This window comes from Anguilla rostrata, chromosome 8 (genome assembly GCF_018555375.3).
Source record: "Anguilla rostrata isolate EN2019 chromosome 8, ASM1855537v3, whole genome shotgun sequence".
NCBI lineage: Eukaryota > Metazoa > Chordata > Actinopteri > Anguilliformes > Anguillidae > Anguilla > Anguilla rostrata.
The window spans coordinates 19,578,345-19,602,801 of record NC_057940.1 but is presented as its reverse complement, the minus strand read 5'-3'; the positions used below and the strand labels follow the sequence as shown (position 1 = coordinate 19,602,801).

The window sequence follows — 24,457 nt, the reverse complement described above, 5'->3', positions numbered from 1 at the left end:
CCGGCCCTAGTGTCGTCCCAGCCGGCATTGGAACGCTCTCCCAACGTGGCGGCGGAGTTAGCGCGGCCGGCGTGGGGCTGCGCTGGCTCAGTCCGCGCTGCAGACCAAGGTCAGTGTTGCGCTGCTCTGCCAGGACCAGGGCTGGAGGGCTGCTCTGGATGTGGGCTGCCCCGGGCTGTAACGGCCTGTGCAAGGTCACTGTGACCAGACCCTCCGCGCCGCCAACATTGCTCACTCCCGCCAAGAGAGGTCACGCCCAGGGCTGTCCGCTCATTCTCCCTGAGACACATTCCTGTTCTCTCTCTCTCTCTCTCTCTCCCCCTCACGCACACACATACACACTCTCTTTGTCTCATTTACACACACACATGTATGCACAGAAAAACCCAGTCTCTCTGTTTCTACTCTCTTACGCGCTAACATTTTCTTTACCTATTTATCACACATGCACACATATACACTATCTCTCTTGAAACACTCTTACACACATACATATACAGTCCGTCTCTGTCCCACTCTCGGTGTGTCTATTTTTTTCTTGCGCACACACACACACACGGACACACACGCACACATACACACATTTTCTTTTTCTGTTTATCATTCACGCTTGCACACACACACACACACACACACACACACACACAGGAGGAACATGACATGCAGCCAAAAATCACGGCACTGACATGACACAGCACAGCCTGTGCTTTGTGGTAGTTTTGTTCAGTACTCCACTGCCTGGGGGATATTCAGCCACTCACACAGCTGATTGAACCAGGACTCATTCAGTACAGAACAAGCCTTACAGATCAGGCCTGATCCTCTGAAGAACTTAGAACATAGTACTATGTGATCTGTGGTTTAGTTTTTGCGCATTTCCAACCGCTCAGCATCCTTCCAATTCTGAGGCAGAGGACTTGGGTCTGTGTTGCAAGGCTACACGGACACATTTACTTGGTGAGAACGTCATTCATTCTGAGTAAATTCTATGTAGTCGACAGCAGGGACAGTGGTGTTAACTACAAACTCTGCAATCTGTTCAAGCAAATTTCTGCGAAAATGCTCAAATTTAAAATGTGTATTTTAATCAACACACTGATTAATATGATAATTTAGAAAAAATAGTTCTGTATGAGAGTGAACATTTTTTAATTCTTGTAATGTTTGATTTTCATAATTCTGACTTTATCCTTGTTGCTCAATAATGGTTTTTGAATGTGCGTGACAAGATCCTAGTTTATACTGTTACGTCCCCTGCCTCTGCTGGTCTGGGTAGTGTAGGTGGAGGTAGTTGCCTGATTGCCTAATTGCTTGATTGTCTCCACCTGCCTGTGAATCAACATAAGCCGAGCAGTATGAGGCAGGGGAGATCTTCATTTTCTTAAAATTTGTGTTTCTGGTTTCTCGTGGGAACAGTTTGACATTCAAAACAGTACTTGATATTTGTGAGCAATGATAAACTAGCCTTATAGTTATACTCAAGTCTAATATTCAGAAATAAAACTTCGTTCTGTTGCTGAACAGTGTATCTTTATCATTGTCTCCTCTGGTTGGATCATTTTGCTGCTGTACACCTAGCCACAAGCTGATAACGTTGTGACAACATTTCTAAAATGTTATTGAAGTGTTATCATGGTCTGTTCCTACTCTTATTGCACACTAAAGCATCTTGTGGACTCTGTATCCAGTAGATCAAGGTTAGTGTAGCGCCAGACTTCCAAGGCCTCATAATTTATAAACAGCAGTTGGCTAGTAGCATAACTATAATCAGTGCAGAATTTAGTTGGAAACAAATCTCAAAGCAAACCATACAGGGTCTCCTAAACAGTGGGTGGTGGTGCTAATAGAGCGCATGTAATGAAAGCACAGTCATACCTTAAAAATCATGCCTGCCATGAGCAGCTTGCGGATGAGTATAACAGAGATGGACGTTATTTTATTGTGTTAATTGTTGGTATCAGTTGGTGGGAGATTTCAACAAGATGTCAGCTGCAGAAAGAACGTGTACAGAAGCTTCAGTACATTCACTGGGAGGCACGCTCGTTCAAGTCCAATAGCGCAAAAGTTCAGGACGCTCGCTTCATGCCTGTGGTTTGTTTTACTGGGGCTATAAAATGTTATTCTGGTAGACACTCCCTAGCTCACATCTGTAAACTACTTCCTTTGTGCTGTATGTGAAAACTTCCACATTAGATTATTCAACTTGTGTGTGAGATGATGCTTCAAGGTTGCTTTCCAGTTCATTAAAAAAGCAAAACACATTTGCTTCTTGTCAGGAATTCTATAGATGTTAAATGGATTTACGTGTTCTGTGGCCCTGTATCAACAGTGCACTGCCCGTGGATAAAAGATAATAAAAATTCAACATGCTTAAATTCAATAGCTGTTGACCTACTGGAATGGGTTTTTCCAGTACGTCAGCCCTGTGATTATGTGTATTTATTGAGAATAGCTTATCACCTGGTTGTGCTGTAACATTTGTTTACTCTGTGTAAAAAAAAAAAAAAAATTTTTAATGTTTGATGGGCCTGCATAGTATTGCATATTGTTGACATTGTACAAGCAGCATGGACAGTATGAGAGTTCATCCAGTAAGTTTTTAAAATAAGATTTTTTTGTTGTTGTTCCTGTTCCATTTTTTGAGATGGAAGCTTTTTGTGTGACACTAATGATATGCAAAATGTAGAGATCTGTTTGAAAAAAGTGTAAACGATACTAGTTTTATAACCCTGTAACTAATTCAAGTCTTTTAGACTTTCAATTGATGTTGTCAATCTCTTTGGCCATAGACTGGTTGTTAATCATTAATTAAATAACTGGTGGCTTACAAGCACATCGACTTCTCCAGCCTGGACGACCAAGTTGACAAAATCAACTTTAAAAAATGTCTCGAGTGAAATGTTCAGTCACTTACCCCAGTGCCTTTGATTGCCACAGTAATGAATAACTAATTTGGGGAGTAAGCCTGTGTAGTTCTCTTTAGTCTACTGGATTTCTCACTTATCCAGAGCCTGTGACTTAAACTAAAGTAGAGTGCGTAGCTCTCCTTCTCTGGAAATGTCTCTCACTTTCTTCTTTTTGTGATGTAAAATTCCTTTGTAAGTGAAATGTGAAAAGGAAATTTTGAAACAGATTTCCCCATCTGGAGCTGGTGTTAAACACGCAGATCAAAGGTTTCTACAGGTTTGGAACTTGTGTCTGTTTCCGCTCCATCCTAGGATTCCAACAAAGTTGAGAACCAGATATTCCAGCTTCCTGTTTAGTCTCCTGGTCACAGGGAACAACAATTCTCCCAGCATGCAGCTTTGATAATAATACCACGCCAGATATTTACCTGGGAAGGGCAGGGTTTTAGGGCAGATCTCAGTGAGGGTCAGGCTCTTGGTTTTGCGGTGGAAAGACTGCATGAATGTGCAGAAAGGCATCTCGATGGGTGTCGCTGCTTTAGAAGGTAAAGATCCATTCAGCTATCTTTTCTTTTTTGTCTTCAACTTCTATTTTAACACAAATACCTGGTGCAGTCAGAAACGTCTGTGTTAACTTCCCAGGAAGATAAATATAAGCATATATTTAAAATAGTTTTTCAATGAGTAGGTCAATATTATTTAAACCCCACTTTCAAATTATGATTTTTTTCACAGCGATTACCCACTTTTGTAAGGGAGAGAGCCAAATCCCTGTTCTGGATTTGGTTGGTTGTCGACACCTTCCAAAGGCGTGACATCCTTTTGTGTTTTGTTTATAGGTTAGCCCTAACACACAGCATTTCTGTGTCACTGCCAATATTCAAGTCATGTGGAAGGCACGTTGACTTTCGAATAAACTTTTGTGAAATAACTTTCACATAAAAAACTGTCTGGCCCAATTCAAAAAGTATACTAAACAGAAAAAAGTACGGATGAACTATCCCTTTAAAACCCAGTAAAAACTCTCCAGTTACTATAAGTAGGCTATATGTCATATATTCCTGAGACCCAGCAGAAAAAGAAACTGAAGTATTTTAATTTTTGAAGTAATACAACATGTTGTAATCAAAATATTTTCAAAAATATTTATTTTATTTTTATTGCATGACCCTTGTTGTGTAGGTTTCAGCATAGTAGAATATATGGTTCTTAAGATTAAGAACAGAGACTCATAAACTCATGGATGAGACTTAGGATGATATATTGTCTATGTGGCTTCCCTGAATGAGCTCACTGTGATATTTTATGCTGTATTATTTATGATATTATTGTGCAGTACACTAAATGTGATAGCAGAATCCCTGTTGGCGTAAATTGCTTAGCACTTAACAAAAGCAGTGCAGATCTGTTGTTCCCATAAAGACAATGGCAGTGTGTCTGCAAGGCCAGGATGGCCACTGCTGTGGTGAGACGGAATGGGATTAAAAGGTACTGGCTTTGTAACCCGGGGCGACGGGCCCTTATCAATCAGAATGAACACTTCCCCCCCCCTCGTCCATTGGCAGTGTGTGACCACAGCATTCGTAGTCAGGAAGAGGGGGATGATGGATGTGTAGGCTCACCCTCACAGGAAGCGGGGGTTGGGAAAGGAGATCCCTGGCTTGAGGCTCAAGGGACCCTCATTGTTGACGCGCCAGTTCTATTGAAGGGTCCTTTTAAGGAAATCAGGAGCCATTGGGGGAAGGGGGTAGAGGTGGGTGGCTGTACTGTAACACTGTAGGATCATCGTAAGAACTACCCACTGCTCTGAGCAAGGAAGGGCGATTGATGAAAGTCAGGAAAACATCCTCTGGAGAAAGCTCAGGATGATAGTGTACCTGTGTAACTACTGGGTGCATTTCCAAAGGAATTGCTTTTTTAATCCATCAGTAGCCCTGCAGACCAGCTCACACACCCACTCCAAAATCGCACAAATTCAAATTCCCAATTCTGGTATTGACCCCTGGCTGACCCCCTTCCCCCATCGCCTGATAAGACGCAGTGTCCTGATAATACAGGACCAACATTAAACACGGCTTTAAAACTGCCCTTTTACACCCTGTAACAAATATGCCTGTCTAAAGGGCCATTTAAAGAAGACCATCCACCCCCCTGCCTCGGCCAAGTCCACTCTCAGATAGAGGGTGGAACAGACCAATAAATGGGGGGGGGAGGGGGGGGGGGGGGTCAGAGCAGAGACTGAAGCAATGAGCAGCTGGATACTGCTCTACTTCCCTTTACTACACCTTAGTAGTAACTCTCACTACACCTTAGTAGTAACTCACTACACTTTAATAGTGATTCTCACTACAACATAAGAGGGGTACCCTGCTGTACCTAAGTTTCCAGAAAACGGAAAAACCCAGATGCATCCACGGTACAAGATTCGTTGGGTCATAAGCTGCCCCAAGATTAGGAGGTCTTCTATCTCCACAAAGACAAATGTCTATCCAGAATTCACAAATTACATCTTGTGTCATATAGTCTGAAATCCCACTGTGATTTGGTGATCTTGAGGACTGTTAGAAGTGAAAATGATTTGTGCTTGCTTAAAAGAATTAATGAGATCTGCCTGAATGTTGTCAAAGGGTGTTGTCATAGAAACGCAAGATTTTGAAAGGTCCTCATGCTGAATTTAATTTCTTCTCTCTGTTGAGTAGTCAAAGGCGTTGCTGTCAGTACAGGAAAAATGCATCTGAAATAAATTTGGGTTAAAAAAGGAAATTATGAACTACTATATAAATTTTAATTTTAAATGAGGGGCAGTGGTTGTAAAATATCGTGATATGTGACATATAATTATTGCCTGAAGCAGCCAGAGAATGAAATGGATGTGCTTTAGCATTTGGTGTTCGTGGATGTCCATGGATGCTTGCTATTCAAGAGCTCTTACCTTGAGTGTTGCTGCATTAGCTACCTCACGGCTGGCGCTAGGTAAAGATTCAGCGGCTCCTCTGTGTGTCCCCTAGCTCGGTAATATTACACCGACCGGAGGAGTTAGCAAGGTCACAATGACCTCACTGGCCCGCCGTAGCCCAGATGGCCACGGGTTAGTCCATCCCAGGGAGGAGTGGGCAGAAACGACTGTACAATGACTGTAATCACATACTGACTCAGAGGCCAGCTGGTGGAAGGGGCACCTTATGACACCTGTGTTTTGGGGTACAGTCTGTACAGTATTGTGTGTGTGTGTGTGTGTGTGTGTGTGTGTGTAATAATGTATGCAAATGTGTGTGTGTTTATGTAAGTGCATGTGTCTTTTTTTGTGGGTACTGTGTGTAATGTTGTGTATGTGTGAGTGTGCTTGTGTGTGTGTGCGCACACGTGTGTTTGTGTGCGTGTGTTTGCATGTGTGTGTGTGCGTGTGTGTGGCACTACTGTGTGTGAGTACTGGGTGTGGGGGTGGATTGGTTACCATCTGTTTTCAAATTCAGTGGCTCATCTTGCTGAATCAGCAGTGGTAGACAGCAGTCCAGACTGCTGACCACTCTTAACTGTTCTTAATGCACTAAGCAGGAATAATGAGCCCCTTGTTTCAACAGGCCATATTTTCTTCGCTGATGACAGTTCACTGAAGAACGTTCTGTGGTGCAATAACCCATCCAATTCTTTAACTGTAATTGCTTTTCATTGAATTAGAATGTTTTTTTAAATTCTGGAAATACATTTGCATGAAACTCCACAGTGCAGACTCTGAAAATGAGTGAGCTCTTGTTTATATTCATAAGTTTAATTCCAGTGACAATACTTTTGATTTTGATTTTTACCTCAGAAAATGTTCATTATTTGTGATGGGCATTTAAATGGTCTGTCCTGTTCTCTTTCTATAAGAAAACCTGTAAATCATCTTGCTTTCTTATCCGCAGTCAATAGAAAGAAAGTTGTCACTGCCCTTCATTCAAGTTCAAGCCACTGTCTCAATAGTTAATGTCCAAATTTGACAGTTTAACAGTTTGGTGTTTATGGTGTTTTGATCATGATAAACTTTATACTAACTATATCCATTCCATTCCCTCTGGACGTGATTAAAGAGCCTAAAAGTTTTCCTGTTTAGTGAGTTTATCAGACGCTTTCTAAGGGTTAACATTTTCATTCCTCTTTATTGAGTTTGGGAAGTTTCTAATGAGGGGCTGTCCAGGGGCCGTTGTTAATAGATTATCCTGACCTTTGTCTAAGGACAGGATTTGGTTTAAGGTTAAATACCTTGCCCTTAAACCCATCCCCATCGGTGGCGTATGTGGCAAGGTCAGTGCTCCCCTCAGCCCTGTTTGCACACAAAGGCCGACTGGCCCCTAATGGATTGGCCCCGCAATCCCCAGGCAGCCCCAGCGCCTGCCTTGGAGCCCCGACCCCCTTTGAAATCCTCTCTCCTTGGTTTTAAAAAGAGTTTTTTATAACTGGACAGTAAACCCCCCAGTGGCTTAATGATGATGACTTCTTCATCTGCCCAAATGCTCCTTTTGTCTCTGCGTAAGCCCCACCCCCTGCCTCCTCCACCTCCCCCAATAGTCCTGGGACTAATCTGCCCCCAGGCCGGGATCCCCCCCACCCCCCCGGCTGTGTCTCTGCTCTGCTGCCGATGTCAGTGATGGCATTCAGGGGGAATGCGGCCTTTTGTTTGCGTGGCCGGGTGCGTGACGCCTGAGCGAGCCGCGCCGCTGCCTTTTCGCACTTCGGGGGCCCGGCGGGCGGTCTGAGCGGGGCCTCGCCGAGCGCGCTTCCTGCGGGAGCCTCTCGCAGGGAGGTCAGAGTCAACACGCAGGAGCAGCAACTTGGCCGAGCGAGGGAGGTGCCTCGGCGTGTGTTTTAGCACCCCCTCCCTCCCCCGCTCCTCGTATACTCCCCTCATTCACCTGATGCTCATTTGTCAAAAGCAGATCTTCAGAATGAGATTAAAAGGTGTCATGTGGGACACATTTATGGCCAGCTTTGCTTTTAGGCTTTCTTTTTCCACATTAAGCATTTTGTATGAACATTATGCCTCTGCAGAATTATTGCAGTGGTTAATTCTGAATAATTGGAAAACCTCTGTTGTAGCTCCAAATCCAGGAGTGCTCAGTTCTCTCTGGAAAGTTCTGGAAAATTCCACATCTCCCACTAAGTCCTATTCATATTTACATCTTGAACAATACAATTGTACTAGTCTAAAGCACCCACCATGCCTGCTGATCACAAATGCTCTATGCTATTTTCAGAGTACGTTAGCATTACTCAAACACTACTGCTACAGTTTGAAGTTTTGATAAATTGTGGCCGTGGGCTGAATCGATGTGAGCTTTAGCAGATACGCTAAGAAGTGGGGTAGGTGGGCGTGCTGTAAAAACAAGAGCGCAGCTTTACAGCCCTGACCCCGTGTGTTTATTGTGTCCTGTGAGATAAACAGGCTTCTACTCACTGATGCAAAGCGCTGGAGCGCCATTCAAGGAAACAATCTCCAAAAAGGAGGAGGGCTCAGAAATCAAACCTGCATTCCAGTGTCTCTGGAGACCGCGGGTTCCCAAAAATGACTACAGGGTTGCGCTAGGTCACAAGATGCCTGTGCTTTGTTCTCTCTGCCAATATAGTCATATATTCTGAACCAGATTTTGTCAGAAAACACTGCTAGCTCGGTACATGGTGCATTTGTGTTCATTTCTGTATTTGTCAATGACGAAAGAAAGAGAAGCCTGAACTCTGAATTGTATTGTTAATATAGAACAAAGCAGTCAGTGCTAACCTTTCTATTTTGTTCTAGTTTCAGCAGTTTATTTTTATTGCAGTCAGCCAAGCCTTCATCAGTGCGATAAAGTGCGATAAAGGTTTAGCCCCAAATGTCCACCTGCATCTGTTAGAAATTTAAAAAAATAAATAAATAATTTACTGCATGTGGCCTGAGAAGAACCAAAGATGCAATTTATTTTCTTTTTCCATCAAGGCTATCTGTTCATGTGTTTTTGTCAATTAAACTATTGATTTCATTTGTTAAATTTGGTCACATTTGTGTCCTTGGTATTGAAAGCCAGGGCGGAGTTGGACAGAACGAGGAGTCGGGTTATGTCGTGACATTCTCTAGCAGTAAATGGAAAGGCTTTCTCCAGGGAAACATTCTCCATGCAGTTAAAGAAGGGGAAAAAGAGGGATGGGACTCATGAGTAATGTTTAGACAAACTCTTCTGTTCATCATCAGGCCAAAGCTTCTGTTTCCTTTGGTCTTATGCTCTGAGTCAGGGAACTGGAATGAAAACTAGTGGGCTTCCATGTTTGAATCCCGAGAACTAGGTAATATGTTATAGACTGGACTACATAAGATGTTCTCTATGTACTGTAAGGACTTTTGTTTAGCAAATGCTTGAATAGTAGGCATCCACACAGCATTACTTTCCCTTGTGCTGTGCTTACTCTTGGGCTGCAGTAGAGCCTTTTACCTATTTGAGATTTTAATGTCAGTTTCATTTTCATAATTGATGGAGCACCCATCTGTTTTAATGTTTCCATCTTATTTTGTAAAACGGCTCAATAAGCTTACTGTTGTCCTTTCATGCAAGGTCACGTCTCATGCTTTGAAACCGCACGTTTGTTATACTACACTCAGGTAGCCCTTTTCCCTACGATCAGCTATCCATGCTATCTGGGGCATAGGTTTAGAGCCGCCCGGGCGGGATTAGCCCTCATTTGATCCCACTAATGAGAAGGAAAATCCCGGTTGCTGAAGCAGTGTGTTTCTGTAGAGCTGTAGCAGTAATTAGAAGAAGCTTGCAGCCATGCTGGTGTTCCTTAAGGTTGATTCTAACCTTCTGCTGTTTACTCAACAAGCCCTTGGTTTACTCCACTTCTGTTTTTGAGGGCCTTTCCCGTCATGTGATCTTTCAACATACAGGGAGAGACTTTGGCTTTGGGTGTTACTCTGGGTACTGGTAAATTGAAGCCCTTTTAGTTAAAAAAATTATAATAATCCACAAAAACACCAACACTGTTGTTTTTAAGAACTTTTGTATTTTTCTCTGGTTTCTTTATCATTTTTTTATTTTCATTTGCTTTTTTCTTTGGTTTTGTGATGCTCTGTTGTTTTCTAAGTGTAGCGTATATTTTTGTGTTAGCATGTGAATGTGCAATCATTCTGCCAGTTGATGAAATCAAGACAGCTTCTTCAGGAGCTTGAAATCCAAGACTGTGCCTTCTGCATTCATTTATTCATTCGTTCATTTGTTCATTCATTCACTTCCTGTGTAAAATCATTCCTCCCTCCCCAAGGTCGCCTTATATAATGAACAAAGGCTGGCGTTCACCTAGTCAAAACAGCATCTAGGTTGCTTCAGTAACCAGTCTGCCGAGCAAAATGGCCCCCCTTTCCTGCTGAAAGTTGTGCCCAAGCCCTTATTTATTGTCATTTTGGAGGGAGGCTGTTTGCATCTCATCTCTAGTGCTTCGTGTTCCTTTAGTGTTCTGAAGACCCTGTGATAGCATTTGCAGAACATTGTTCTCAAGCTGTTTAAGCAACCAGATTGAGAATGATATTTGCTGTTTGAATGGGAAGCCCCCTCCCACCCCCAATAAATGGTTCCTAAGTGAGTGAGAGGTCATAGATTGGTCACCGCGTTAGTCGTCGGTGTAAAAGGATAGGGAAATCACATAATTTACACAAAAGGTACGTTGGCCTGTGTATCCAGAGTTTTAAAAAAATGAACAGGGAATTTTTTTTTTTCATCCGAGTCCTTTATTAAGCCAGCATTCCCACCACTGGACAAGTATTCCAGCAGCGTGAGTAGTGTCTGTAATGCACACCCTGTGGAGCAGCCCAATCTTGGACCTGCACTGGGACATGAGGTATAAGCTTTGACCCTGCATACTCAAAGGCTGCCTGTCCTTTAAACTGGCCCCAATAAAAGAGAGAGAGAGAGAGAGAGAGACAGAGAGAGAGAGGGACAGAGAGACAGAGATGGGGTGGGAGATTTTTTATTGTATTTTGGTTTATGGACCCTGTTTGGTGTCACTGACGCGGTCATAGTCCACGGTTCCCGGTTCGTATGCGGCCACATTGAAGCCTCTGCAGCAGGGCGGCCCTATAAGCGCATCTGCCACCACGGGGGGTCAGCGGGGCCACGATGGATGAGCCCATGTGTGCTCCCACCCCTACCCCCTCTTCCACCCCCACCCCCTTCAGAGCAAATGGCAGAATCAGGAGGGGTGGGACTGGGGGAAGGGTGTGTTTGTGTGTTTGTGTGTGTGTGTTTGAGAGAGAGAGAGAGAGAAAGAGAGAGATTGCAGATTTTTAAGCTTTTGAGCAGGGGACAAGAGCTTGATGTCAGAACTGAGGAGTATCACACAGGAACCGGTGGCCGATTCACCAAAGGCCATGTGAGGCATCTTGCGTTAAACCAAAGCCTGTTTCTGCTTGGATATTTTCCCCCCGGCCTCATCTTAGGTGGACCTAATGACTACAATGAAACACAGGGCTTGAGTGTAATTTTCTCTCTCTGCTGGGTGTGGAGTACAAGGTTGTCTTCTGAGAATACTTAGGAGGAACCTCAGGAACCTCAGTGGATCAGATGGCAGGTAAGGGCTTGGGGAATCAGTCTCCTGGGTTCTGTTTCTTCTCTGGTGTCAAGGTTTATAAGACCGTATTGTTAGTCTTATAAACGTCCTTGGTGGTGTTAATGAGCTGGGCTTTTAACGCCTCTTTCGCAGGAGAGCCACCGCTTTGGCCTTCTCTTCCCCTCCCCCGGTAATCCAGTTCCCACTGTCTGCTCCCTCTCGCGCACAACTAGCCGAGGTTCATTGCTGCCTTGCTTTTACCCCACGGAGGCTTTGAAACGACCGGCCGTTGCGTTTCCCTGCGCTGCGGTGCGGCGGCTGCTGGCGGTGGACTGCGGCGTCTGCAGGGCCCTCCGCCGGAGTGGTCCGGCGCGGGGGACAGGGTGCCAGAATTGGGCCCGCGTGGGTCAATTTTGTGTTTGCGGATGTTTTTGGTGAGGTACGATGAGCGTTGGCCTGTAATGCTCTAACTCGAGGGTCAGACGGCAAGCCTCCTCTTGCTTCCATGTACAGTACGTTTTCCCAATTATTTAAATGCAGAGCGCAGTCAATAAGTAGTGCCCTTTGTATTTATCAGTAATGTAGCAGTGGTGTAAGGTGGCTAAAGCGTTTGTATGTATTGTCATTATGCAAATGAAGTGGAAAGAAATTGTGGTTGGGGGGGGCATGGAGAGGGAAGGGAGGGATTTGGGGTAGTTGAATTTGGCTGTTTTACTATTCAATACTAGAACTGGCTTTATGTTGAGGTTAAGTGTTGAGGTGGAAAAACAACCGTGGCGATTGTAATTTGGGGCTGAGGTCGGACTAAAACACATGTAATTCATTGAAATTACCTGTTAAACAAATAAATGTTGAACAAACTGTTCAAACTGCATGAGGAGATGTGCCGCATTCGGCCACGCAGAACTGGCAAAAAAATAGGCCGTGTTGCTAAGTTACAAAATTGAGACACTTAAATAGTCTCGAACAGGGAAAACAGATGTGGCCTCCGAGATCTTACGTACTCACATTCACTGTGTGTACGCCACCATAGCAGTATCGCACAGTGTTAGAACTGAAGAAAATTCAGTTGATTGGTGAAAAAAAATTGTGGCCAAAAGGAAAATTAATTCATCAGCAGCAAAAATGCTAACAAATGATCTTTTTTTGAAATCCATTTCTGAATCCTTTTTTGAAAGAGGAGAAAATGCATCTCTGTGTGACATTACCCATAGTTCTGTTTGCTGACAGACAAAGTCTCCTGCCAGTTCAGCAGTTGGTCGAGAGCCACTTGAATGTCATTGGCACCAATCAGTGTTCAGGTGGCGAGGGATCAGCAGCCCCTGCCGACCACGCCTGAAGGACCAGCAAGATTACAAGTCTTTCCCTTGGTTATCTCACACAGCTCAGCTGCTCTGTCAGCCTAGTTCTTCAAATCAGAGGCAAAAACAATCTGAAGCTCTCCGTAATGCAGGCTGGAAGATGTTTTTCGGCCTTATTATTTCCGGCCTTATCCGGACCGTTGTCTGAGTGTTTTCCACTGAAGTAGCTCTCTGATAGTCAGGCTCTGCTTCTGAAACTACCCTGCTTTCTGTCCTTTCTCTCACCCCCTGTATTCAGCTTGTAGCTATTTGATTAGCTCAGTCAGCTTTGGGTAATCATTCACCAAGGGTAATCTGGTACTGTATACGGTCAAGGCAAAGCAGGGTTTTCAAATCCCTAGTTTGCACTCATTGTCAGAGCAGATGCCGTTCTCAGTCAGATTAACCCACGTTTGGCAGGATGAAGTTCAAACCCTCTGACAGTCGGTGGCTATAATGCGCTTTGCAAGGCTTTGCTGGTTTCATCTTGGGTAAACATTGCTGTGTGTTCTGTATCACTGTTGTCAGTACCTATTATATTTATATATGTTCTTGGCTGCATACTATGTGCAAGAATATTGTGTGCTTGCAAGTATTTTATGTACTGTAAGCACACTGGTGAGTATGTACCATCAAGTCTACTAGTGTGCAGTGCAAACAGAATTGGGTAAATAAGAGCGCCCTTTTGTGTTTTCACCTTTCCATGACCTTTGATCTTTTATGCATATTGAGTTCATTCATCTAACCACCTGAAGCACTGAGGTCATAAGTATTTCAAGTTATAGCGTTAGCTAAGAATGTTAAAAACAGAATAATTGTCAAGGAAGTGTGCAATTTCATCTATTGCCGATTTGGTTCAGTAAAAATGCGTAGTTAAATACAAACAAACGTGTGCTCTCCTGAAGCATGTGATGTTAGTCTGTGCTCGCAACCTGAGTTCGTACACACATGGATTGGAGGAAGAAGCGTCATGTGCAGCTGAACAGGACAGTATGCTGACACTCGATCTAATGGAACAGTGCCTTAACAGAAAGAGCCAAGCAGCAGTTTCCCTGCAGATATCTTTTAACAGTTTATTTAAGTGAAGTGTTTCAGTAGCCCTTTTCCGTAATGTACTTGGTTGTAGCTTTCAGGCTTGCATGTTGCATAGTGGTCACATTCAGTAGTTTTTTTGAGTAGTTATATTTTTAATAATCACCATTTCATTTAATTATTATTCCTTTTGCAGAAAATGCTTATTCTTTCCCACTGAAAGGGCTTTATGTTGTGGGAATTCCTGGCATTTCATATGGCAGCACCTCATTTTTATTTTTTTTCTCCCCAGATGGTAGAGTGGCACAGTTGAGCACTGACCTGACCTACAGGGGGCAGCGATGAACATGTCCCATTGCATCTGAGAGCCACATCGCAAGGTAACTGGACCCCAACGCCCAGCGTCTCTCGTGCTCTGTAAGAAGCTCTGTATGAGGTCTGCTGTCCTCGTGTCTGTGGAATACGGTGAAGAAAAGTGGTCGCTGGAATGCCAGTGGTGGAGAGGTGCTGTACAGCGTGGGGTTTCAGGAATATGCTTTGATACATTTGGGGTCATTGCCACTTTTTTGGCTGGAACGCAACAGCGGGGCCAGCCCTACAAACGCGAATGTCTGTGACTGACTGAGTGAGTGATGAAGTTACACCATTGGTCGGCCGAGTTATGAAGTCACCATTGGTCGGCCGGATCACGTGTGTTATTGTTTTCCCTGAGCTTTCAGATATTGAATACGCAGTGTGAGAATTTGCCCTGTACAAACAGTATGAACTGTATTGGAGATTCTTTGCTCTGAAGATCCCAAAGGCTATTTTTTTTAAAATGCCTTTAAAAGAGAATTTTTTGCAAAACAATGTCATTTTTGCACCATGAAATTGTAACCAAATTAAGAGGATCAGTTTTACCGGAAACCTCTTGTACAAAGCCCTGAAACGTGGTCTCCCACAGCCTTTAATCAAAGCTTTGCTGATGCGTGCTTTGTGTTTCTCACCAATGCCCCTGGGTCAGTGTACAGTGGTCTAGCTCTGCCACCCAGGGTTAGCTTATCGGTGATGCTTTTGTTTCTGGGAGCTCAGGAATGGCATGGGAGAGGTAAACGGAGATCTCATTGATGACAGACCTATTTCTGGCATTTGAGTGCAGGTACTGCCATCTCCTTTTGGTCTTTTCTCTTATCTTCACACAAGGACCGGAGTGATGTATTCTTGGGCATGTGGGGCCCTGGGTGTGGTCCTTTAATGTCTAAGGCCTTTGCAACAGACAGGAGGTCATCTAAACTTCTTAGGTGGTGCTCCTCCTCTCCGTCTCTCCCTCTTTCTGCTTCTGTATGGCTGGTTGTGAGCACCAAAGAACCATGATTCCATTGGGTTAAGCAGCTTATCGCTGTCAAAGCAGGGCTGGAAACTGTTATTCTGGGCTCCTGCGGGGATCCAGCCAATGACGAGCCTTGGGTCTCGGCTCATTCTGGCTGACTATCTGTGCTCCGGTCCTGCATAGTGACCGGTCCTTCCGGACTTTTTCAGATTGGTGAAGGTCTGCCTCCAACCCCAGCGCATGTCTGTGTTTTCCTCAATAGTCTGGGCCAGCTAGATTTGGGGAAAAACATCTTACCAAATTCCCAGAATACTTACCTCATGGTAAATCCATCTAGTCTCGTGTTAGTTATGATAACATATCATGCAGAGTGATAGGCATTGATAAAAAACATCTCACTGTACACTTTGAAGTGACGGTATCCTTCAAGGTTTGGGTCAAATCCATTTGAAGTCAATAAATTAAGGAAACGAATAGAAATTCAGTTTATCATGCTCTGCGAGGATTTTACTGAATTTAAATGGAATTGACCCCAACTCTGGTATCCTCTTTCCAAAGTGCTGTGACTGCAATGTGCTGCCAAAAAATGTTTTTTACACAAGCCCTTGAAACTGCCACGATTTATTTTTTTCAGCCCATCACCAAAAGAACTGATAAAGCGCTGTTAAACATTGTCTAAACCCGCTATTTCAATTGACGAAGGACTTTATTCTTGAAGCGCTGTGTTTTTGATATTTGAGATGGGGTGTTGTGTTTGTTGATTAGCCCTAATGTCCCATTCAGCCGATGACTTCTGTATAATTTCATCACTGCTCAGGTCCATTCAGGGCTTGTGAAATATGCCCTTGTTGGTTTATAGTAGTTTCAAAGTTGTAAATACAAGGATTCATAAATGAAGAAAGAAGCACACAAGGTTCTTGAAAGTTAGAATCTTAGAATCTTAAATGGTAACCAAAAATAAACGGCGTGGATATTTGTCTCATGTCTGAAAATTCAGTGGGTTTTTATTAAAATTTCAAACTACTCAGGATTGTCAGGCTGCTTACATTTCAGTTTGTGAGTAAAAAAGCTAATGGTTGGGGAAAAAACAAAATGGTAACCTTTTACTAAATCCTACACATGTAACCACCAGACTGTGGGTTTAAACTGTGCTCCCTGGTACTCATGAGCTTATTAGTTTAAGAATAATGTATGCTGGAAGAGTACGTGGCAATATTGTGAATTTGAATTGGGCCAAAGAGAGCTTGGCACCAATCCTCTCTAAAGCAAAGATGCAGCACAATCTGCCTTCTCTTGCTGGGAGTCCGGCCCCTTGCCAAATTCAGTTCAAGGACAGCTGTTTCAATGGTAGACCGTATGGGGCCATGAAACCTGAAACCTCATGAAGTGCTTTTGGTTCCTTCTCATTCACTTGGATGTAACTTTTTCCTCTCTCAATGTAAACCTAAAATTACTGACTCACGTAACCATTCTCAAATGTGTTAATTGTGCTGAGCTTTGCAAAACATGCATCTGGGTTCTAAGCAGAGACAAAATAGATCATTAAAAAAGTAAACGTGCATTCGTACTCTCCCAAAATAATTATGTCTGACGTTTGTTATTCGTACCTTTTTCAGTAAACCATTTGGACTGAAACATTAGCACATAATAAATCCTTGTTTTGGGGAGTATATTAAGAGTAGTGTGCATTTTAACTAAATTTAACAAACATAATCTATCCATAACCATCCATACGTATCTCTATGCCATGCAATTCTCTGCAAAAGCAACAGATGTAGTGTGACAATCTCCCAGTTTGAAAAGTCTGAGATTTATTTCATTTTCCCTTTAACCTTTGTCCTCACTAACGTTTGCCAGTTGGTTGTTAGGGGGTGTGTTCTATTGCCCCAAGTAGGAGTGGCTTCGTTTAAATTGGTGTGCCCCTGGTCAGCCTTCTGTCTCTCTGCATTCCTCTCATTTCAGCAGGATACTATGACCTTGAAGCAGATCTTCAGACACTTTTCATATACTTGTCATTGATGTGACGCGGGGGGAGGTGGATTGTGCTTACGTGCTACGTGCTCTCTGCAGCTGATGCCTTGTTTGGATGTCTCGTTTGCCCCTGCAGAGAATGGGGAACTCGTATGCTGGCCAGCTGAAGTCAGCCCGCTTTGAGGAGGCGCTCCACAGCTCCATTGAGGCCTCCCTGCGCTCTAGCAGCGCAGCTCCGCGCCCCTTCTTCACCCAGCTCTACCTGGAGCCAGAGCATTACCGCGGCAACCCCGAAGGTAGGCGCAGCCGGCTTTTCCAAAGGGCCTGATGGGAAGTGGAGTCCAGAGCTTGTCGAATGCGCTTCGCGGTTTCGAGCTGTAGAATCGGGGCTGCTGGCCACATTCTGCACCAGCGATGTCGTGGATTGCCACTTAGACCGTGGGGAAAATCGCTGAGCGCTTTAGCCGGCCATGCTACCCGACAGCCTAATGCATGACCTTTTGAACGCACCCCTGTTCTTTGCATGGGGGGCTTAACTATGGCCTTTAAAACCGCCCATTGATCACAATAAAAACACAATGGCCGAAAGGTAACCCCCAATTTTATTGCTCTGGAATTGCTCTGAAAGAGACGTACAACAGATCTGACTTCAAATACAAAAGTGTAATAAAAATTAGCCACAATTATTCTGATCTTCTACCCAGAGTCCCCTGTGTTTCTTTAGCATGGTGATACTGGTGCTCATTTGTAATTTGCTTGGCTGCATTCCTCACAGACATGAAGCCCAGGATGGAGATCTCCCTGCAGTACTCGGAGCGGACTGGCCAGGAGCTCCGCCCCAGCCAAGCCTCCAACAGCACCAAGGAGGAGGACATGGAGGATGAGGAGGAGGACGAGGACGAGGAAGCCTCCGACCCCAGCGCCACCCCCATCCCTTACCTACAGGGCCCTCCCCCTGATGGCTCCTGCACCCTGGACGGTACACCTGCAATCCCACAATGCACTGCATCTCGTTTCCCCATCATGTCACCTGTTTGCCTACTGTTGTACTTCCACGATTTATATGTGCTGGAGTGGTCAAGTGCACACTGGCAGTAATGAACTTTAAACAGGCCTTTGTTATAGAACAAGTGTATTGACCTGCATATTCAGAGAGAAACTCCAAGACACAGAGACCTACTGGGCCTCTAATATCCTACCACAGCAGGAGCGTCACACTTACATGATAGTTTTTCATTATATTTGCATAATGTATTGTACATCTGACAAATAATGAACTATTACTGATATGTATTTACCTGCATTTGTACCAAAATTGTTGTTGTTGTTGTTGTTGTTGTTGTTATTAGCTTGGAAAATGGCCTGTGCTGATATGTAATGAATGCTTGTGATAAAAATGAAACTAAAAATGTACTGCTACTGTAACATGTATTGGTTTATAAGAACTGCTACTAGTAACATGCGCTAGCATAAATGAATATTGCTACACTATTCCAGACTTGGCATGGTAAAATGAAGAGTCTGCTCTGTGTCCTTAGGGTTCTGCCAGGCCGGGAAAGACCTGCGTCTGGTCTCCATGGGGACGGAACATATCGAGGTTCCTGCCGGGTTTGAACTAGTTGGGGCTAAGTCACCCAACATCCCCGGACACATACTGGTCTGCTTAGTGGACAGGCGCTTTCTGCCGGACGACAACGGGAAAAATGCACTTTTAGGTCAGTACCAGAAGACAAAGGGCTCCTTTAATGGCTGTCTGGGGATTTGGGCTTTTACGGAGATAAACTGTCCTCATTAAAACCAATATTGAAATCACATTAAAGGCATCGGCTAGTTTTAATAGCGGTGTGTCTCCTCATAGGGACTTCTTGTTCATTAGCAGCTTGGACTATTCTGGGAACAGGAACATTTAGTCCTGCTTGTTTTTCATTTCAGAAAATGTTCACATTGCAAGTTTACTTTAGATTTACTGAATCATTTATTTCTTCACTGTTGATTATGTCCAGTGGGATTGGTTGAAAATGTTGCTATCTCATTAAGCTTTCTACATTTTGGAAGTAAACAGAAGCCTTTTTTTAAAATGTAAAATTCATGTTATTAAATAATTTGTGTGTTGAGCCTGTTATTGTTTTCATAGCATTTAGAGATTCATATTGAATTAACTGGAACAAAATGAGAAAGAATTGCTCCTGTGCAAAATCCCTTGTTTTCCTTCTTCAGAATGGATTGTAAAAACAAAGGTGCATTTCTCTGTGTGTCCTATCAGGATTTTCAGGGAATTGCGTGGGTTGTGGGGAGAAGGGGTTCCGCTACTTCACGGAATTTTCAAACCACATCAACCTGAAGCTGGCCACACAACCTAAGAAACAGAAGCACTTAAAGTACTACCTTGTGCAGAACTCTCAGGGTGCTCTGTGTAAAGGACCACTCATCTGCTGGAAAGGTGACACAGGGGCTGTTCTTACCTGCCTTTAAAACACAAAACTGAGTTCTTCTTCTTTTACCCAGTTGAGCAGTGTTAACTTGAACCTTAATTCTACATTTAATACAGTATTACATTTTGTCACAATTTACACATTTTTGTGGTAGTTCAGAAAAACCAGTAAGTATTGTATGAGCAATGGCAGAGAAGACATAATTGATGCAGTACTTTTTTTTCTCTCTACTTCAGACTGTAAAACAAAGCAGTCCGGCAGTACTGTTTCCCCGTCAAAGCCCAGCTCCTCATCCTCACCAAAAAACCAGGATAAAGGGGTGACGAGCGGCCGTGACTCCTCCCCCTTCTCTCCCTCAGGTGGGCCTCACACAGACATGTGGCTGAGAGCGATGACACTGTCGCTTCAGGTTATTAGCATTGCTTCTGGTGCAGGTGGGGCCAGCAAGCATGCTTTAGAACAATTTTCTTCCAGCAATAGGTGAAGCCCACAGCTGGGACTGATCATACCAAATTTGAGGAAGATATGGGTGATATGGGGGGTGTGGAAGTTCAATACAAGTGTATAGTGTAAGTGTATATGTGCTTTTGCTGATTGTATTACTTAGTGAAAAGAGAAATAAGAAGAGAGAAAACACTGAATTTTAGATGAGCTTTAGATGAACTATGGCGTACATGACTAGAGGTTTGTGTATATATTGTGTTTTTACCAATAAGCATTGCCCTTTCCCCCAGGGATGTTTTGCTGTCCTGCGTGTAGAGATCTCTCCATGCATGCATGCATGTAATAAAGAAGCCTTACAACCCTAAACAGTGAGGGGTGACGTTCCGCCACAGGGGCCAGCTTTGTAATTCTTCATCATTTCATAGGAGATGTTTTTGAGCCTTTTTGGAGCCATTTTGCGGTGAATTTGCCAGACAGTTAGAAGCATCTCAAAGTTTGCTGAGCGAACATTTATTAATTTACTCATTAGACAGACGCCCTTAGCTACAGACAGCGTAGAGTTAGCGGTTTGAGTCAGGAGTGCTGAAACGCTCTGGCGGTAGGGCCCAGCCCGCTATCAAACGCCTGGCCAAACATCCTGCTACCAGCTCGGGTGGTCACGCTCCATCAGGAAGGACTGCGATGGAGCACAAAAACGTGGATAAGAGACCCGTGCTGTCTCAAACGACATCTGGCAGGAAGCTCCGAGTGTTTAGCAAACAGCAGTGGGAGAAAAAGAGTGCATAAAGCAGAGATGAGTCACATCTGTGCTCGGATGGAAAACAGCATGTCTGAGAGAAGACGCAAGCAATAGTGCAGCTATTGATAGTGATGAATTGTGTCACACACTGTTTTAAATGATACCATGGGCCATCTGTACTATGCCTTTTTAAAAAATTGATGACAAAATTTTGTAACTACATTTAGCTTGTTGCATTTCGATTCTGTTAAATCTTTATGTGTTGTTATTTATTAGTTTCTAGCACTGTCTTAAATAGCTTTATGATAAATGTTCATTCAGGTTAAATGAAATGTTTATTAATGGTGATGGGACTGTATTATAGGTAGCTAAATTAGCTATGGCAACCTTGTTGTAGTTACTTTGCAGAATTCATCATGAATTATTTTCTTGATCAAGGTTCTGGCAATTTTAAGACCAAGCCAGAATGTGTTATTTTGTTCATTACTCACATAAAATTGTGATATCAAGGTGTTATTTGAAAAATATATGAATGCTGTTCATTGTTGTAAAAAAAACATTTTGGGTCATAATTTAACTAAAGGCATGTTAAGGGGTGTTGTTGAAGCTTAACTGCCCTTTGTTCCAACCAGAGTGCATTACTAAATTTAGTAATATGTCATTTAGCACAGTAATGTCTTATGCAGTAATTACGCTAAGAATAAACGTACTCACAGCTGGTGCTAATGACCACAGGTCTGTTTACTGGAGGATTAGTCCAATTGAACCAGGTTTTTCTGTGGTCCTATAGGATAGTTGTTAAAGCACAATGACCCAACCCCCCCAACCTGTGTCCCCACAGATTCCCTTCTGACTGGGAGCCAATCCACAACTACCACCGGACCACGTGTGGGCCAGGACCTGGCGAGGGAGTGCCTATTCCCCAAGCCAAGGGACTCGACCCCACCCCAAGGGACCAAGACTTTGCCTATAGGTACAGGGCTTTTTCTTTATGTGGAGTAATCCTCTCCTATTTTATTTCACACAGATAGAATGTTGTTATTTCATGGGATTACATACCAGGATTCATGATACAACTTGAGACCTCTGGGTTGTTCAAAACCAGGCTATGTTGTATGTTTTATACTTTTTTGGCAGTTGTTAAAATGACAGGCGTGCTGTGAATGGGATGAAGGGGCATCTTAATGTTCTTACGCATTCTCATTCCGTTTATGTACTCTGTATTCAAAATGGCTGACTTGCCTCAGGGATTTCCTGTCACTCAGCACTCTCACCTAAATTACAACCAGTGAGTTTATTCCATGCTCAATCAAAGATACATTCCTACAGGCAATTTGAAATATGCTGAATTGTTCCAAACGATTCATTTTTGTTCTCACTGCAGTTTTTGTTGCTCATTTTATGATGAATTTCTGAAATTATTGAAATTATCACAATTGTTTTTTTTTGTCTGAAATCCTGTATTTCATGTCAAAGGTAAAATAATCCTATATGTTTTGACCTTTGTCACATCAAAAGTAATGGCTAGAAAGAATTAATAAAGACTGAGAGGCCAGAGTTGTACTGTCCAAAATACAGTTTAACCACCCCTTAAAAAATATTGAATGGAAATAAAAGTGAAAAAGGACATGATCACGCATTCGTTCCCTGTCATATCTATGTAAATATATTTAAAATTAAAAATGTGCTTAAAACGACATGCAATAACAGTACCGTGTGGGAGGCATGTTTATTTGGACAGATGCAAGGGGTTATGGGAGCTTTGGTGGAGGTCGTTAGGATTAGCTGCCTCTACTGCCTGGATACGACGACATCGACACCAAGGAAACACCCTATAATTAGTTTTCAGTGCATTACTGCTGTTGAGGCCGTTAGACCATTTCCAAGATAACGAGGCCGACGGCCACTGCCATGTAAACAGATCGTTACAGTCGTGTCGCTGGGGCCCTGTGAACGCTTGACGTGTGACACGCCGCACCAATGAATTATCGATAACCCTCCGCAGAAAGTAAATCAATAATTCACCGGTCCTCATCGACTCTCATTTCCTCTTAAACAGTTTGCAAAACTCTGTATTAATGCAGCTGAAGCTCGGTGCCAATATCGGCATGGCTTCATGTACGCTTTCTGAATGACAAGTTTTTGTTATGGATGGTTATTAGGGAGCCGTGCATTCTAATTATGTCAGCAGATCATTTCAGACCTTGTACATTGCCACACTGCCTGTTTAGCTGTTAAAATATATTTATTATAATAAATACATGAATGTAAGGTATATAGAGATAAGTTCTTATTTGTAGTTACATTAAAAAAAGTGAGACATAACAACAGTGACAGTTGGTTGTTGGTTGGTCATGACTGTATTAGTTTAATACAGATGTTACTACACTGACAATAAAAAAGACACTTTGTGACAGTTAATTTGAAATGTTCTTCATAAAATATGCAGCATGCGTTATGACAGAGATGTATAATGCTTGTCATGAGCTTTCAATTCTGGTAATAAACAGATGTTGTCATAATTATGCCAGCATTATGCAGGCATAAATTAAATATATTGAAATGATATATATATATATATATATATATATATATATATATGTGTGTGTACTTGTTTTATGAACAAAAATAATACATTCGATGACATGCTGCATATTCTTATTATTATTGCGTGTGTGTTTAAAAAGGTTCTGGGCTTTTTTAGGGTCAGAGACCTTAGCTAATATCTCTTCTAGCTGTGGTTCATTCATGTGGAATCCAGTTTTACAAATTGACCATTAAAGGGACACAGCAATAGAATAATAGATGAAAAAGGATTTTTTTACTGAAAAAAGATTAAGTGAAAAATGGGCAGCTGATTTTGTGAATTTATGTTTTGGTTGAACTGCAGTTCCCACTGCTCTGCGGGTTAATGGCCTGACCAGCAGCTTGACCAATGGAGGAAGAGTGGGCATGCTAAGCCCCTCCATAGCCCCACCCACAGGGACCCAGGCCATCAGCCAGAGCACTGGATACCGAATGCCTGAACCAGCCCAGCACAACTCAGGTGGGTCTCACCCCTACAGGGAGTAATGCAGAGATGACATTGTCTTCAACAAGTAAATAAAGTTTCAGGATATTTGCCTGTTGAGCTGATTACTCATCTTACATCAGCGCTAAAATATTATTACTTTTATGGGGGTTTGAGGTTTGAGAAGCCGGTTACAGGAACTGGCTTTGGTTGACTGGCTAGAGACTGGCCAAATTGGAGTAAACCCAATGTCCCAGAACAGTGATGGGGCTGTGCTTTGGGAAGAGGTGTTGTGGTTTGGCTCATACCCTGCTCATCCAGTCCACGGTTGAATCCTTTGCCCATTTTTTGTTTCCCCACCAGCTTCATCCGCCATGAACTCGGGCCCCCCTAAGAAGCGCCATCGTAGCTGGCACCCGGGGTCTCCTGTGCCCGTCCCCGCTGCTCCAGCACCAGCCGTCAGGCCCATGGCCCGTTTGTCGGGTAAGAGCCAGTCGGGTCCAAACCACCCTGTCGACCAGTACCCACGATTGCAACCCTCATTATCCAACACTCACCCAACAGGACTCCTGGAGCCTAGTCCCAAATGAACATACAGTGCTCTCATAGTGAGGTTGAGCCTGAGGTGCTGTACTTACATTGTGAACATGTTATGCATTACCTAATGTAGGTACTGACCATCAGAATTTAAGTTAAAACATAAAACAAGTGTCAACCTAGAGAA

General features: G+C 43.2%; 1 protein-coding gene across 4 annotated transcripts in view; it reads left to right on the top strand.

The window, feature by feature from the left end:
- greb1l (GREB1 like retinoic acid receptor coactivator) overlaps positions 1-24,457 on the top strand; it is a 60,855-nt gene that overhangs the window by 15,340 nt on the left and 21,058 nt on the right. For 2 of the 4 annotated variants that reach the window (XM_064346919.1, XM_064346914.1), the window contains exons 2-10: positions 14,121-14,208; positions 17,245-17,404; positions 17,884-18,087; positions 18,647-18,823; positions 19,372-19,548; positions 19,777-19,899; positions 21,565-21,696; positions 23,614-23,769; positions 24,097-24,216. In XM_064346919.1, the coding sequence (XP_064202989.1) occupies positions 17,248-17,404; positions 17,884-18,087; positions 18,647-18,823; positions 19,372-19,548; positions 19,777-19,899; positions 21,565-21,696; positions 23,614-23,769; positions 24,097-24,216 (1,246 nt within the window). In that variant the 5' untranslated portion in view covers positions 14,121-14,208; positions 17,245-17,247. Of the gene's footprint in view, positions 1-140; positions 958-10,124; positions 11,478-14,120; positions 14,209-17,244; positions 17,405-17,883; positions 18,088-18,646; positions 18,824-19,371; positions 19,549-19,776; positions 19,900-21,564; positions 21,697-23,613; positions 23,770-24,096; positions 24,217-24,457 lie in introns of those variants that run through there. The other 2 variants (XM_064346918.1, XM_064346917.1) reach the window with 2 other exon arrangements.